The sequence below is a fragment of the Schistocerca gregaria genome, chromosome 2, assembly GCF_023897955.1.
Source record: "Schistocerca gregaria isolate iqSchGreg1 chromosome 2, iqSchGreg1.2, whole genome shotgun sequence".
Lineage (NCBI taxonomy): Eukaryota > Metazoa > Arthropoda > Insecta > Orthoptera > Acrididae > Schistocerca > Schistocerca gregaria.
The window spans coordinates 863,946,335-863,964,693 of NC_064921.1; the positions used below are offsets into that span (position 1 = coordinate 863,946,335).

The 18,359-nt window shown below is 41.3% G+C and overlaps 1 protein-coding gene across 1 annotated transcript; it reads left to right on the forward strand.

The window, feature by feature from the left end:
- The first annotated feature begins 299 nt into the window (after positions 1-299).
- On the forward strand, positions 300-17,849 carry LOC126336024 (uncharacterized). Its single transcript, XM_049999504.1, has 2 exons — positions 300-1,046; positions 17,751-17,849. Exons 1-2 carry the CDS (start codon positions 300-302, stop codon positions 17,847-17,849), a joined length of 846 nt encoding a protein of 281 aa, XP_049855461.1.
- Positions 17,850-18,359: the final 510 nt, after the last annotated feature.

Below are 18,359 nucleotides of genomic sequence, written 5' to 3' on the forward strand. Positions count from 1 at the left end.
CCAATACGCGAGTGAAATAGGCCAAAAAAATGGCTAATATTGGCACCAAGTACCCTCCGCCATGCACTTTACAGCGGTTTGCGTAATGTATAAGTAGATATAGATACTGCTACAGAACTTGAGCATGCACTTACGCGGAAACGTATTGCTAATCTTATAATAATGACAGAAGCTATATGACGAAACAACAATGAGATAGTCGCTTTCTTAGGAAACGACAGCTCAACAAAGCTGCAGAGGGTATATAAAGAAACACGCTGCGACCACATTCAGTACAGTTCAGCAGAGGGGAGGTCAGCATGGTCGCTTCCCTGTATCGTCGCCTCCACGTCTCGCCGCCTCCCCGTCTCGCCACCTCCACGTCTCGCCGCCTCCCCGTCTCGCCGCCTGCCCCTCTCGCCGCCTCCCCGTATCGCCGCCTACACGTATCGCCGCCTCCACGTATCGTCGCCTCCACGTATCGCCGCCTCCACGTATCGCCGCCTCCACGTATCGCCGTCTCGCCGCCTCCACGTCTCGCCGCCTCCACGTCTCGCCGCCTCCCCGTATCGCCGCCTCCCCGTATCGCCGCCTCCCCGTATCGCCCCCTCAACGTATCGCCGCCTCCACGTATCGCCGCCTCCACGTATCGTCGCCTCCACGTATCGCCGCCTCCCCGTCTCGCCGCCTCCACGTCTCGCCGCCTCCCCGTCTCGCCGCCTGCCCCTCTCGCCGCCTCCCCGTATCGCCGCCTACACGTATCGCCGCCTCCACGTATCGTCGCCTCCACGTATCGCCGCCTCCACGTATCGCCGCCTCCACGTATCGCCGTCTCGCCGCCTCCACGTCTCGCCGCCTCCACGTCTCGCCGCCTCCCCGTATCGCCGCCTCCCCGTATCGCCGCCTCCCCGTATCGCCCCCTCAACGTATCGCCGCCTCCACGTATCGCCGCCTCCCCGTCTCGCCGCCTCCCCGTCTCGCCGCCTCCCCGTATCGTCGCTTCTCCGTCTCGTCGCATCAACTCCCCTGCAGTGCACCGAGCTACAGCGTCCTCAGTTCCGATCAAGGTTTTTGGGAGGTTTTCCTTGATTGTAAGGCGAATGCCGGAACTGTTTACCTCCTCCCATCGATACAGAGATGTAATTCATGTAAATAATAAATTGAGAAATAAATGCTATAAGCGTACTTTGCCTTGTCTTTAATGATTTTTTATGTAATGGAACTGAATAATAAATGACAGTGTATAGCTGACTAATGACAGTGTATAGCTGACTTTTGCTCTGAAGCAGAAAGTTTAATCTGTTCACATTAATATGACTAGTGAAATCTATGAACCTAATGGTTTTCAATGAGTAGGGGAAAAGATAGAAATGTAACACAGAAACGAAGAGAGAACAAACATTTGTGACTAGTGAAATCTATGAACCTAATGGTTTTCAATGAGTAGGGGAAAAGATAGAAATATAACACAGAAACGAAGACAGAACAAACATTTGCTCACAGAGCACAGAAAAATGTAGTCCTGTGTGTTTTCTTTTACATGTAAGTGATATAGAACTGATTTTTAACTTAGATGCATGCAAACTTTGTGTAACCACGTGAAATATACAACGCTTGTTGTGTCCCTACTGTTTTACTGCGAAGTATTCCACGTACACCTCAGTTATTAAGTGGACACATTACTGTACACATTCTCAGTTATTCAGCTGTTTAGCATTCGTTAGCCGCAAGTAATATCTCTGGATTAAGAAATCTGCAGCAGGCTGGCTGATAGCGTTAACGATTTATTGCACCTGAAAGGTATATGCGTTGCTTGTAGCGTCCACTGTGGTTCTTTATATTTACCAAAAGGCTGTTAAAATTATCGTCTAAGCACAATAATCTATGCTGGAACGGTAAGTAGAAAATACCACCAAGATCTAACATCGCGGTTAACTGATTAATCGTAGTGATTTGTTAAGCAACGTTTGCTTCATTTCAATATATTGTCGATGAAAGTCTATGCAACTTGTATTCAAATGTAGCATATTTTTAACGGTAGTAGTAAGAGGAGTCGAAAAATATTCTTCAATGTTGCCTCGTTTTAGCTTTTCTCTACCTTTGCTGAAGATCACGAGATATAATGATGTATAGAAAGATATGAAGGATGTTTATTGAGCAGATACTGTGTGCAGTGCGAAGGATATTTACTGAGCAGATATTATTTGCAGTACGAAGATGGTAAAGCAATGTTATACTGTAGTTGTAAACTGGTATTGTAGTAGTCCATGTTTCGATTAAGTAAGTTATCAACATTTCAGTCTGCTATTATGAAGCATTCAGAATGTTGTCTCCCAGTAATAGGGTATAACGTAGTTTTTCATTCAGCCCTCATTAACGAAATTGTGCTTATACTTCCATAGTTAGCAGGCTTTCCCACTATAGTAGGCCTCATTTTAAGTTGAATCGCAGTACAACTCTGAAAGAGAAAATTACCTAAATTTAAGGGATCGTTATAGACAAAACACATGTAACAGAAATTGATATGAAACACTGGAATTGTTCTCAAACGCACACGCCGATGCTATGATAAGACTGGTGTAACATAGTGGCGCATATTTTCCTTAAAAAAGTGAATAAATTACGTTGAATTTTGTACAGATCGCTTGCTTATCTTTAGGATTTGCGAAAACAAATTATCGAATTTCTACTGTTGTATGTATTTATGCATATGACCTAGTCAATAATAGTCAAAACGAAGAGCTTAATTTTTGTTATGGTTTGATTCTCGTACAGATAAAAAGCTTTTTTCTACAGATGAAGAACAGATAGCGGGCTGAACTATGTTACAGGATGGGAAAAATTCTGGCTGTCAAAACGTTCGTGCCTGCTGACAAAATTCTCCAATACTCTATGTACCAAAGAAATTGAGACGAACCAACTGCACGTTGCAGAATTCGTAATGCAGAGGAAGCATTTTTAAGATTCTGATAATGCGTAAACAAATGAGTGCAAATATTTTGTCGTTATCATCAAATATAGCTTAATTTGCAAGGACCTTATAACATCCGCATTTGTTAATTGAGCATTTGATTTGTTGTATCATGTTCATTGGGTCAGGAAACTAAAATATTTTGTATTCGTAAAAACAACTAGAAGCTATGTTCAGGGGTTAACTTATAAAATGCATCAACTGTGTTTGGAATACGTTATTTTATTATCGAATTAACATTTCGTCTCACAGCTTCATGGGTGACAAAGGATCACCATTGCGGCATCAACCTTTAATATTGTAGTGATTAAGCCGTTCCACTGAACTATGCCAATCAGTATCGGATCTATTACAATATTCTCTTCCACATAGAGAGATTCAGTGACAGTGATACTCTGCAAGCAAAGGTATAGTACATGGTGGAGATCACCTTAAACACATTTTAGCCCGCGGATAGAGTGAGGGAAAAATTACGGTAAACCTCCAAATCTACCCTGTTCTCCCTTTTTTTTTCTCATGATCCCTGAGCGATACATATGCAGAAGACAATAGAGTTACTTCCTAAGAATTCTCGAAAACTGGTTCTCTAGACATATTCAGTGCAGTTTTAAAACAACAATGTCTCCTTGGCGCCAAAAACCACCATTCAGTTTCACAAAATAAGTCCCATCTCCGTGTGACCTACAACGCCCATTTACGATAGAGCTTTGAATTGCTTCAATTTTCTCAGTTAGAAAGCTTTATGAGGTCTTCACGCACTGATGTACAACTGTAGAGAAACTTGCATTAAGGGGACACGCCTCTGAACGGGCTCCATTTTTAACATTATCTTCACCCTCACATTGTAACTGATCTATAAATGAGAGATAGCTCAAAATTCTGACACACAGTTAGGGTCATTAGTCAAAGCATTTACCAAAAATTCATTGAGATATTTACTATATTTTGGTACTGAGAACAATATTTATAATAGAAAAAAAGCAACACTATTTCACTGCGGTACCATTTTCTTTGGTACCACTGACTGCACAGCTTGGAAAAAGAGTCAGAGTACAGACAACATTCACATAAATGTTTTATGCCTCAAATTTCCTTCCCTGATGCTGATCTGTGAAAAAGACAAGTAATTTATTTCACTACAACAAAGATATTTAAAACAGTACCTCAAATATCACCGACATCATCATCAAGTTATAAATATTTCAGGAAATAATAGGCACGGGAGGTAGAGGGGGTCATTCTAAATATCTTTACCAATTTTTGTGAGTTTAACTTAGGTCATTTAGAAGAAAAGTGTACCTGAATGCTGAAAATTCAAGTTTTCGGTAAATCGCAAAAGAAGATTTACAGATTTCTTAACTTACCACTATGCTCGTTTAGAACATTCCATCTGTATACTCCAGTTGTTCTCCTGTTTCCTTATCCTCCATACTATTTCTCTTCATTCTTTTCTTTATCCTTGACTCCTAGGTAGCAGCTTGTGCAGCTGTCTCTATTTCGATTACCGGCCGCTTATCAATAGCAATTAGAGCTGATGTCATATTCCTTCCCGTCTGGATGTTCAATTTCTTCGTAACATTGATTCTTGAAAGTGAACCATCATTGAATGTTATTATTGCACCAATCTTCAGCACTGTCAGCCCAACAAATACAGTTTTGGATATTCTCTCCCATATACAGCTGTTGAAGCTTTCATTTGCATTCTGAGAGAGACCATGCATACATTTCGTAAGTAGATTTTTATTTGCCAGATCCCTATATTAGACCCAACTAACTGCCTCCATTACAGAAAGTGGTATGGACTGCTTGTGGGTAGCATTGCTCAGCCAGTAATTACACCACGAATCTTCCCCTTTTGGACACATAGTATGCTGTGGGGTTTCCTCTGTTGACACTCAGTGAAACCGTGTTGCCCAGACAACTCGTCTCATGTTCTCCAAATCTCCTACATATCTCCTTATTACTAGTATATAATATTGAGTCAAAGAATCAGTTTCACTTTTGTAAGACGATCTGGACCACCTATGTGTTTTCAGTCTGACAGTTTTTTTTCCACTGTAGTCTTTACATAATTTTCTCAGCCAAGCTCCCATTCTTTTTTGTACATGCCCAACACATTCAAGCTGTTCTATCAGAGTGTCCCCATATGGTCTGTCATTAACGACAGTAGTGTGTCCTTTACAGTCTCCATCCCCTAGGTAGTCTACAGACCTCTCATCATGTCTGACCTCTGATTTTCTAAAAATGTTTAGAAATCCTTTCGTTTCCATGTTTCCACATGGGTCGTCAATGTTCTTTACACAAACATAAGTGCCAATAAACTTACTTGAACAACCCTGACAGTGCTTTGTTCGACATTCATAATGTAGTATCTTACCAGTTTCAATTAATGTGGCAGTTACAACCCCATATGGAGCATATGGAGAAGTATGACCTCTCTTCTGCCAAGTTCCATCAAATGCTGCCACAATGTCGCTATTCTCAGACAAGGTTCCTACTTCTTTTCATACAATGTTCACTTACACCACTTAAAGCGTTATGTATTAATTTGTTGTATCTGTCTAACCTCAGTGGAAGTAGAGGCAAATCCACCACTGTACGAAAACTCTGGGCAGCTCTCCTTCCCCTTCCAATACATCGCATTACATACTTAAGCTGAATATTTACACTGTAATGTCGATTATCAGTTACTGGCGATGTCATGGTACCACTTTGCATCTTTACACAAGTTACAGGCACTCACTAACCGACTTGAAATACCCTTCCTAGCTGAAATGTCCTTAGAAATACTATCTCCACAATTGCAGTACTTACATTTCACAGCACTCTTCAGAAGTCTGAAAAGCATATTTAGGTTCACAATAATATTTCCGTCGTTATTTCTGCTCACCATAGTACTAGGCTTGTTCATATTACATTCAGAAAGCGAAAGTTTACGTGCCTCTAGAGACAGTTTCCGCATGCGGCTTTTGAAGCAACTGATGTGTATTATTCGGTTGTGTTTGTAATTGGGTGCCGCGAAACTTTCGTTTGGAGCTAAGTTTCTTTACTCTCGGCATTTGTAGCAAGTAAACACACACGCAGAAACAAAACAACACACAATAACAATACAACACACAACAACCACACGCGTATGAAAATCCGAAATCCTATATTCTCATATGTTTCTTTACATTCGAACCATAGTCTTCTAGACATGCCTGTACTTTGGTTCCTGGAGCCAGTGCCTTCTAAAATACACCTGTGTCAACGGTCCGTAACTAACGATGGAAAACACGGAAGAACAAAGTAATGCATCTCGTATTCTGACGCACTTTAAACTGACTGTTAGGCGTGGTGGCCCTGTGCAACATTACGTTCAATCTCAATTTTAGAACGAACGGAAAATGATAATGCCCGTAAACCACAAATGTTTGAAATCAGCAGCCGGCCGCGGTGACCGAGCGGTTCTAGGAACTTCAGTCCGGAACCGTGTGACTGCTACGGTCCCAAGTTCGAATCCTGCCTCAGGCATGGATGTGTGTCATGTCCTTAGGTTAGTTAGGTTGAAGTAGTTGTAGGTTCTAGGGGACTGATGACCTCGAATTTTAAGCCCCAGAGTGCTCAGAGCCATTTGAAATGAGAGAGAAATATTCTTTTCTGTAGACCAAGAAATTTTTGTCAAATATTTGGTATTTTCTCGAACATGTCCCCTTAAACGCATTCGTGTGACTTTCGGACCATGTGAACAGCACTCCTGCGACAATTGCAAGTCTGCCATTTTCCCTTTCTGCTACTGATTTCACCAGTTCGTTTACACAGTCGTGAAGACTGTGGTATTGCATTTGGGAGACGGCAACCTCTGGTCATCAAGATTAACATTTTCCGTGTTTTTCCTTAGGCCCACTTCCTTCCCCGAAACGTGATTGTGTTCCGTCTGTAATTACCGCGGCGCTGATAAGACATTCAATCCTGGACCCCTTCGTTACTTTTTTACACAATGGCTTGTGGTTAAATTGTGTAAGTATGGTTGTAGATGTTTCGAAAACATTTCATCTATCTCCCGCGAGTCAGTTTACGGTGTGAGGAGGAGGGTACTTGGGTTATCCCTGTCTGATCATCCTTTCGTGTTCTATTCGTGAACAGCACACAAGAAGGATGAGTATCGGTAAATCCCCGCTTTGGCTGTAATTTCTTCGATTTTTTTGGTATGCCTATTTCCCGAGGCTTATGTGGAAGGAAGCAGTACGTAGCCAGACTCTTCCGGGATCGTCCTCTCCCGAATTTTACTAGTCAGCCTCTCAATGATGACCAACGCCTCTCTTTTACCGTCTGACAGTGAAGTTCGTTAAGAAACGCCGTAACATTCTTGGGTCAACTAAACGATCCCGTGACAAACGCGCAGTTCTTCTTTAGAACTTGTCTGTCTCTTTTATGAGCCGAGCCTGGTAACGGTGTAGACACGCGGTCGTCGAAAGCGGCCCGAATCAAGCATTCGTGCAGCCCGCTGTTCTCAGCCGTATTTTATGGCAACATGCTTCTAGCAACTAAGAGCACCATCCATAAACGTCAACAAACATTAAGACCTTCTTAAGACTGTATTTTTCTCGCTCAGTAACAAACAAAAAAGAAATAGAAAAACTAAAATTTCAAAATGTGCTTAATTTAATTGACGTTCGTGAACTCGGCCGTGAGCTAAGTAAAGTCTGCCACTTACGTCAGGAGCAAAGTGTTATGTGCCGAGGCCACTGCAGAGTTAAAAGAAGTGAGAGAGGAAAGATTTTATTGTTTTTCATCCAGTGCTGACAACTTACGAACGCCCGCAACGGTCAGCTGCTGCGGTATACACTGAAGAACCAAAGAAACTGGTACACCAGCCTAATACCGTGTAGGACCCCCGCGGGCACGCAGAAGTGCCGGAAGATTACGTGGCATGGACTCGACTAATATTTGAGGTAGTGCTGGAGGGAATTGACACCAGGAATCCTGGAGGACTATCCACAAATCGGTAAGAGTACGAGGTGGTGGAGATCTCTTCTGAAGAGCACGTTGCAAGTCATCCCAGATATGCTCAATAATGTTCATGTATGGTGAGTCTGGTGGGCAGCGGAAGTTTTTAAACTCAGATGAGTGTTACTGGTACCACTCTGTGCACTTCTGGACGTGTGGGGTATCGCTTTATACAGCTGGAATTGTCCAAGTCCGTCGGAATGCACAATGGACATGAATGGATGCACGTGACCAGAAAGGAGGCTTACGTATGTGTCACCTGTCAGAGACGTATCTAGACGTATCAGTGCTCCCATATCACTCCAACTGCACACGCCCCACACCATTACATAGCCTCCACCAACTTCAACAGTCCCCTGATGATATGCATGGGTCCATAGATTCATGAGGTCGTCTCCATACCCGTAACAAAATAGGAATGAGGGTAACCTACTACAAACAGCATAGTGAACACATTTTTGTGGCCAAGATAGGTACGAAGCCCACCCCTACCGCAGTAGTACAAGCTTATTTGCCAACTAGCTCCGCAGATGACGAAGAGGTTGATGAAATGTATGATGAGATAAAAGAAATTATTCAGATAGTGAAGGGAGACGAAAATTTAATAGTCACGGGTGACTGGAATTCTATAGTAGAAAAAAGAAGAGAAGGAAATGTAGTAGGTGAATATGGAATGGGGTATGGAATGAAAGAGGAAGCCGCCTGGTAGAATTTTGCACACAGCATAACTTAATCATTGCTAACACTTGATTCAAGATTCATAAAAGAAAGGTGTATACATTGAAGAAGCTTTGAGATACTGACAGGTATCCGATAGATTATATAATGGTAAACAGAGATTTAGGAAACACGATTTAAATTGCAAGACATTTACAGGGGCAGATGTGGACTCTGACCACAATCTATTGGTTATGAACTGTAGAGTAAAACTAAAGGAACTACAAAAAGGTGGAAATTTAAAGAGATGGGACCTGCATAATCTGACAGAACCAGAGGTGGTAGAGACTTTCAGGGAGAGCATTAGGTAACGATTGACAAGAATGGGGGAAAGAAATGCAGTAGAAGAAGAAGGGTAGCTTTGAAAGATGAAAAGTGAAGGCAGCAGAGGATCAAATAGGTAAAAAGACGAGGGCTAATAGGAATCCATGGATAACAGAAGAGATACTGCATTCAATTGGTGAAAGGAGAAAATAAAAAAAATGTAATAAATGAAGCAGGCAGAAAGGAATACAACCGTCTCAATAATGAGATCGACAGGAAGTGCAAAATGGCTAATTAGGGATGGCTAGAGGACAAATGTAAGGATGTACAGGTGTATATCACTGGGGGTAAGATAGATACTGCCTACAGGAAACTTAAAGATACCTTTGGAGAAAAGAGAACCAGTGGCATGAATATCAAGAGCTATGATAGAAACCCATTTCGAAACAATGAAGGGAAAGCAGAAAGGTGGAAGGAGTATACAGAAGGTCTACACAAGGGCGATGTCATTGATGACAATATTATGGAAATGGACGAGGATGTAGATTAAGATTGAATGGGAGATATGATACTGCGTGAAGTGTTTGACAGAGCAATGAAAGACCTAAGTCGAAACAAGGCCCTGGGAGTAGACAACATTCCGTTAGAACTACTAGTAGCCTTGATAGAGCCAGCCCTGACAAAGCAGGGGTTCACAGATGTGAAAATTACTGAAGTATCAGTTGAATAAGCCACAGCTGCAAACTACTAACACGAATTCTTTACGGACGAATGGAAAAACTGGTGGAAGCTGACCTCAGGGGAAGATCATTTTGGATTCGGTAGAAATATTGGAACACGTTAGGCAATACTGATGCTACGACTTATCTTAGAAAATAGATTAAGGAAAAGCAAACCCACGTTTCTAGCATTTGTAGACTTAGAGAAAGCTTTTGACAAGGTTGACTGAAATGCTCTCTTTCTAATTGTGAAGGTAAAAGGGGTCAAATACAGGGAGCGAAAGGCTATTTACAATTTGTTCAAGAACCAGATGGCAGTTATAAGCATCGAGGGGGATGAAAGGGAAGCAGAGGTTGGGAAGGGAGAGAGACAGGGTTGTAGCCTCTCCGCGATGTTATTCAATCTGTATATTGAGCAAGCAGTAAAGGAAACAGAAGAAAAAATTGGAGTAGGGATTAAAATCTATGGAGAAGAAATTAAAACTTTGAGGTTCGCCGATGTCATTGTAATTCTGTCAGAGACAGCAAACGACCTGTAAGAGCAGCTGAACGGAATGGACAGTGTCCTGAAAGCAGGATATAAGATGAACATCAACAAAAGGAAAAGGAGGATAATGGAATGTAGTCGAATTAAATCGGGTGATGCTGAGGGTATTAGATTAGAAAATGAGACGCTTAAAGTAGTAAATGAGCTTTCCTATTTGGGGAGCAAAATAACTGATGATGGTCGAAGTGGAGAGGATATAAAATGTAGACTGGCAATGGCAAGGAAACCTTTTCTGAAGAAGAGAAATTTGTTAACATCGAGTCTAGATTTAGGTTTGAGGAAGTCTTTTCTGAATGTATTTTTATGGAATGTAGCCATGTATGGAAGTGAAACGTGGACAGTACATAGTTTAGACAGGAAGAGAAGAGAAGCTTTCGAAATGTGGTACTACAGAATGATGCTGAAAATTAGATGGGTAGATAACATAACTAATGAGGAGGTATTGAATTAATTAGGGAGAAGAGATATTTGTAACATAACTTGACAAGAAGATGGCATCGGTTGGTAGGACATATTCTGAGGCATCAAGGGATCACAAATTTAGTACTGGAGGGCAGTGCAGAGGGTAAAAATAGTAGAGGGACACAAAGAGATGAATACACTAAACAGATTCTGAAGGATGTAGGTTGCAGTAGGTACTGGAAGATGAAGAAGCTTGCAGAGGATAGAGTAGCACGAAGATCTGCAGCAAACCAGTCTCTGGACTGAAGACCACAACAACATTTAACCCTTTTCCCTTAAATGTCACAAAATGCATATACTAAATTTATAGATTTATTTATTCCTATTCAAGAATTCATCTGTGATATAGAAGGAGTTTTCAAAGAGATATGATTTCAATTTATTGTTGAAGATATTACTGCTCTCTGTCAGACATATTATTTCATCTGGTAATTTGTCGAAAATTTTTATAGCACCATGTTTTACCCCTTTCTGTGCCAAAGATAGGTTGAGTAAAGGATAGTGTAAGTCTCTCTTTTTTCTGATATTATAATCATGAATGTCACTGTTGTTTTTAAAGTGGCCCATGTTGTTGAGAACAAATTTCATTAGTGAGTAAATGTACTGTGAGGCTGTTGTAAGGATTCACAATCTTTTAAAAAGATGCCTACAAGATGTGCTACTATGAACCCTAACCATTTTCTTTTGAGCAGTGTATACTTTTTGTCTAAATGTTGAGTTACCCGAAAATATTATTCTGTATGACATCAGAGAGTGAAAGTATGCAAAGTATATTACCTCACCGATTTCTATATCCTCAAAATTGGCAATTATTCTTATTCCAAAAGTTGCTTAACCTAGTCGCCTTAGAAGATCCAAAATATAAATTTTCCAATTAAGATTCTTACCACGTGTACACCCAGAAATTTAGTATGCTCTACCCTGTCTACTGACTTCTGTTGATGTGTTATGTTTATTGAAGGAACTGCACTTTTTGCAGCAGAAACTGGGATGTACTGCGTTTTTTTTCAAAGTTTAGAATAAGCCCATTTGCAGAAAACCAATTAATGACTTTTCCAAACAATTTATTTGTATCATTTTCAATTGGAGTTTCTTTCACCGGATTAATAACGATGCTTGTATGATCAGCAAACAGTGTCATTTCTGCTTCCCGTTTAAGATAGGAAGGGATGTCGTTCACATATATCAAAAACAGAAGGGGACCCATGGTTGAACTCTGTGGAACACCTAATGTTATTTCACACCAGTTAGATGAAGTGGCAAACTTATTTAAATCGCTTGACCCATATAAGGAACCTTTTTGCTTCCTGTTCTGTAGGTAAGACATAAACCACTCATATGCTATTCCATTTATACCATAGAACTGTAATTCCTGTAACATCATGTAATTGTTTGCCCGATTAAATGCTTTGGACAAGTCACAGAAAATTCCTATTGGTGAAATTTTACTATTTGAAGACTCCATTATGTGGACAGTGAAATTGTATATTGCTGTCTCAGTGGAACAGCATTTTTGAAATCCGTACTGTGGTTTACCCAAGTATCGCATTACCGCTGAGATGGCTAACCACTCATGAGTATATTACTTTCTCTAAGATTTTTGAAAACGCTGTAATCAAGGCTAGTGGCCGATAATTACTGAAATCAGTGGTGTCCCTCTTTTTATAGATCGGCCTGGCAATGGCATACTTTAACCTGTGTGGGTAAATGCCTTGAGTTAATGATGCATTAGATATGTGATTCAAAACATCAGCTGTAATTGCTCCAAATTGTTTTAATATCTTATTAGTGATGTCATCTACTCCAACAGAACATTTATTTTTCAAAGAATTAGTAATTTTACTTATTTCACAAGAGCTTGTTAGGTGAAACTTAATTTGACTAAATTTTTCAAAACAGACTCTTCCATGTACTGCCTGGGTTTTTATTTTGAACTGTTCTCACCAATTTTTTCTCCTACACTTAAGAAATGGTTGTTAAATACATTAGCTACTTGTGGACTGTTGGTTTACGATAGTCTCGTTCTCCTTAATAGTAATACTACCTACCCCAGTGGTTACTATTCCTGTCTGTCTTCTAACGACATTCCGTATTGATTTGATTTTATTGCCAGAGTTGTTAATTTCTTCTCTAACATACATATTTCTTTATTTCCTTACAATTTTTCTCGGTATGTTACAATCATTTTTATAGTGTAAAACTACTTCTGCATCTTTACTAGTTCTTGCTGTCTCATAAAGTTTTCTTTCGCTTTCAGAAGAAACTTTAATACCTGTAGGAATCCAAGGTTACTTTTAAAAGTGTGTAGAGTTTCATACAGTAATTTTCTTTGGGAAACAATGTTCAAAGATGGATATAAATTTATCAAGAAATATGTTGCATTTATCGTTAGCATTTGGATCATTATATACATCTCCCCAATTAACAATTATTAAGCTTTCTTTGACGTGCTCGATGGATACCAGGTTGAGCGACGTTACAATTTTACTTAATGGTTTCCAAACTGTAAACCCTGTTAGGTTTTGTAAGTTAAACATTTGTGCATCATGGTCTGACAATCCATTTACAACAGGGAAAGCATGTGTTTGTTTTACATCCTCTTTCTGTACAAATACATTACCTATTAGCGTGCTATTGTTTTGAGCAATAAGTGTAGCGAAATAGATCACTGATTCTAAGTTATATGTTGTTAATAACACTTCTATTTCACTTCTCCTCTCAGAGTTATTTAGAAAGTTAACATTGAAATCACCACAGCTTAATAACTTCTTCTTTTTGTCTTACGGAGAGCATAATAGGGAGTCAAAGGTTTTTATGAATAGCTCCCAGTCTCCTAATGGGGACCTGTACACTGTTACTAATATCAAACTACATTATCTAGCTGAAGTTCACATGCACAAACCTCAAAGTGCTGATCAACACAAAATTTGCTCACCTCTACAGTTTTGCATTTACACCATTGTTTTATGAAAATGGCAACTCCTTCTTTATCCATCCTAGATCTACAAGTGTAAGATGCTAAATTAGACCCACTTATATTTACACAATCCACGCCCATAGGTACATGCTGTTCAGACAGACAGATTATATCAATCTCATTCTTATTTTCGAGATCATCTAATCACACTAATAGCTGATCTACTTTATTTTTAATCCCCTGATATTTTGATGAAGTAAGTTGATACTGCTCTTAGCTTTACCCTTATTTACTGTACATAAAGTTTCTTTTATTCTATTTATCTTGATTGTCATCTGTCTGGACTTTGGCATTAACCTAAAAAATCTGTATGCCTGGACCCATTAACCACAGGGATCACCCCTTGTGTGACTGTGGACCCCCTTACAGTTTCCACTAGTAGAGAAGCTAACTCATTTTTCCCCATCCTACTCAGGTGCAGGCCATGTGTAGTGTACCCCCACCTACCAACATCATTTACTGGAACAACACTTACGTGAGATTTTGCCGGTGTCTGGAGCATCCTGTTCAGCTCAGTGCTAACATGCCTTACAGCAGTATTTACCCAGGGCTGATCACGGCGCTGAAAGACCTCCACAAATCCCACATTTTTGTGCTCAGTTTCTGCTCCTATTTTATCCAGGTCACTCCTAATACTGTATCTTGGATTCATGGCCAGGCTGTTTCCTGCTCCCCCAACTACAATTATCTGATCTTCCTTCCCAAAGTCCCTGCATAGCTGACCTAACTTTTCTGTCACCTGGCCAAGGCTAGCACTTGGTTTCACAAAACTTGTGACCTGGTACACTGCACCTAATTTTTCCTCCCTTAACCTACATAATTCCAAGTTCACGTTTTCTAATTCAGCCTTAAGGGCACAAATTTTTTCCCCCAGTTCAGCGATTTTTCTGTCCTTTCTACATAACCTAAACTGCAATGGAATGGCTGAATATTATTTACAAGTTCATCGGGCCCTCCATCGGTAATGCTGGAATTCAATATTGCTACTGACCCACCCTTACACTTGATGACAGATTCCAGTCTCGCAGGTATACGGTCAGTTAGGTTCTGGAAGGTTTCTAGGGGAATGGCAGCCCATTCTTTACTGTGTGTTGCACTGAGGAGAGGTTTCGATGTCGATCGGTGAGGCCTGACAAGAAATCGGCGTTCCAAAAGACCCCAAAGGTGTTCAATAGGATTCAAGACAGGACTCTGTGCAGGCCAGTCCATTACAGGGATGTTATTGACGTCTAATTACTCCTCCACAAGCCGTGAAGTATGAACAGAAGCTCGATCGTGTTGAAAGATGTAATCGCCATCGCCTAATTTCTCCTCGGCAGTGGGAAGCAAGAAGGTGCTTAAAACATCAATGCAGTCCTGTGATACTGCGACGCAAAACAACTAGTGGTGCAAGCCCCCTCCATGGAAAACACGACCACACCATAACACCATCGCCTCCTAATTTTACTGTTGGCACTACACACGCTCGCAGATGACGTTGACCAAGCATTCGCCATACCCACATTCTGCCATCGGATCGCCATATTGTGTACCGTGATTCGTCACTCCACTCACCGTTTTCCACTGTTTAATCGCCCACTGTTTACCCTCCTCACACCAAGCATGGCGTCGTTTGGTCTGATGTCGGCGTGATGTGTGGCATATGAACAGCCGCTCGACCATGAAATCCAAATTTTCTCACCTCCCGCCTAACTTTCATAGTACTTGCAGTGGATCCTGATGCAGTTTGGAATTCCTGTGTGATGGTCTGAATAGATGCCAGCCTATTACATATTACGACCCTTTCAACTGTCGGCGGTCTCTGTCAGTCAACAGACGAAGTCGACCTGTACGCTTTTGTGCTGTATGAATCCCTTCACGTTTTCGCTTCACTATCACACGGGAAACAGTGGACCTATGGATGTTTAGGAGTGTGGAAAATCTTGGGTACAGACGTATGACACAAGTTACACCCAATCACTTGATCACCTTCGAAGTCTGTGAGTTCCGTGGAGCGCTCTATTCTGCTCTCTCACGAAGACTGACGACACTGAGGTCGCTGACATGGAGTATCTGGCAATAGGTGGCAGCACAACGCACCTAATATGAAAAACTTTTGTGTTTGGGACTGTCCGGATACTTTGGATCACATAGTGTAAGGGTACACGTATGGGCCTTTGGCTCCGAAATCGGTGATGTTTCTTTGAATGGTTCGCACGCTGACACTTCTTGATCGCGCAGCACTGAAATGTGCAGCAATTTGCAGAAGTGTTGCATCTCTGTCACCTTGAACGATTCTATCCATTCGTTGTTGGTCCCATTCATGCAGGATCTTCCTCCGGCCTCAGCGATGTCGGAGATTTGGTGTTTTACCGGATCCCTGACATTCACGGTACACTCGTGAAATTGTCGTACGGTGAAAACCCCACTTGATCACTACCTCGGAGATGCTATGTTCCATCGCTTGTGCGTTGACTATAAAACCAGGTTCAAACTCACTTAAATCTTTATAACCTGCCACTGTAGCAGCAGCAAACGACCTAAAAACTGCACTCGTTGGCGGCCGGTGTGGCCGAGCGGTTCTAGGCGCTACAGTCTGTACCGCGCACGGCTACGGTCGCATGTTCGACTCTTGCCTCGGGCATAAATGGCTGTCATGACCTTAGGTTAGTTAGGTATAAGTAGCTCTAAGATCTAGGAGGCTGATGCCCTCAGAAGTTAAGTCCCATTAGTGCTCAGAGCTACTTGAATTTGAACTGCACTTGTTGTCTTACATAGGCGTTGCCGACCGCAGCACCATATTCTGCCTGTTATTTAGTGTCAACTGCCACCTGCCACACCATACAGCAATCTTTTCTAAAACGCTTTGCAACTGATACTGGTCTGCGGATGACCTTACTAGACGGTAAATTACAGCATCATCTGCGAACAACCTCGCATCGCCATTCTATCCATTTGTGTTAATTTTCAATTAATTAAGTTACAAAAATAGCCAGTGTTATGTTATATTTGGCCGCATACAAAAGTCCAATTGAAACGGTCTCCTGCAAGCGCTTGCCATTCTTTCAGGCACTAGGGAATCAAGATTCCTAAAAAATGTGCCTGCAAATCTAAAAAACAACATGGGATCCTATTGCGATGATCTTGTCCACAGCACCCACTTACGTACGGAAATTAGGTCGCTATCTAAACCTTCAGAAAAATTCATGTAATTTCAGTACATTACTTTCTTTCTCACTTAGGAATATTTGTTGTGATGGCTTACAACATGTAGATCCAGATGTGTAAGTGGTAGGCTTATGTCAATAACCATGGTTTAGTGAAATTTGAATTTCTCTTTGAGTGGTCACTTTACTCCCCTCCTTCCCATCTCCCTATGCTGCCCGAGGTGTTGCGTTACAATGTCAGTAATGTCTCCTGAGCAAAAAAAATTGACGTCCACTAATCTAGCCTGACGAGCTATGCTCGAGAAACGGACGAAAAGGTGTTTTCTAAGCCACTTATTTCGTAGATAAATTACATTCTCTTAAGATTCTCCCGATGAGTCTGTCTGGCATCTGCTTTCCCTACTACTTCCTTTATGTGGTTATTCTATTTTAGATGTTCCTGGATGTTACTTCTAGGTATTTTGCTGTAGTTAATTTTCCCAGTGATTCGTTACCAAAAGTGTAGTTGTACAGAAGCAGATTACTTCGCCTTTTGTGCGCATTATGTTATATTTATTTTTCTTCAGGGTCAGCTGCAGCTTCTACATCAATCATTGATCGTCTACAGGTCTTCTTGCAATTAGTTAAGTCATCTAGCGATGCTGCCTTCTTACAGACAACTGCATCTGCCAACAGCCTAGTAGAGATTCTGACTGTATCCACTATATGATTTGTACATAGTTAAATAGTACGGTCCTACTACACTCACTTGGGCTGTTCCTGAAATTGCCTTCCCTTTTTTCGACTTTGTTCCGATAAGAGCGAAATGTTGACCTTTGTCTGCAAGGGAGTCCTGAATCTATTCACAGACCCGAACAGATACTCGGTAAGCTCACCAAACAACAGTGCAGAACTGTATAAATGCCTTCCTGAAGTCAAGGAGCACGGCATCAAATTGGGCACGTACGTGTACAGGACTCTGTATCTCGTGGACGAACAGAGTGAACAAGAAATACAGATGACCACGGCACAGCGCATGCCGCCGCTTGCTGTGGCTGGTGCTACAGACACTTGGCGGCTGCCAGGGTCAAGCAGATAAGTAGTTCTTATTGCGGCACTCCCTTGTCGCGACACAGCAGGTATGCTGTCGCCTAGACCACACCAAACAGCTCTCCATCATTACGTTCACTGGGAATTTAACACTAGGTCCGCTTATTATAAGATACAGATGCTTTTTTAAATCTGACTCTATGTGGAACCTGGAAAGGTTCAGCGATCGTAGTTGTTTGTAATGGTGAAAGAAGGTACTGCAGTCAGTCGTAACTTGTGTTTATTGTATCAGATCTAAATTTCGATCACTGAGTGACCATCTTCATTGCTGAAGTTAATACAGGAATCGATTAAAATACCACTGCATGCATATTAACTCCGAAGTAAAATTGTATAAATTTCACATGCAAGTGTGTGGGTGAAATTAGATAACGTTAACACATTTCAGCCGTTATTTGGCATAATGTCTCTTGGACTAGACACGTGAAAAGTTCAAATTGCACTGAGGCTGCTGATAACAATTGCCTCATAACTGGACTCAGCGTACACCATACATGAC

Bases quoted from the DNA above. Each gene is read 5' to 3' on its own strand.
- LOC126336024 (XM_049999504.1), top strand. From the start codon at position 300: ATGGTCGCTTCCCTGTATCGTCGCCTCCACGTCTCGCCGCCTCCCCGT. The intron at 1,047-17,750 runs GTTTTTGGGAGG...GTGGACGAACAG, and splicing joins CGTCCTCAGTTCCGATCAAG to AGTGAACAAGAAATACAGAT.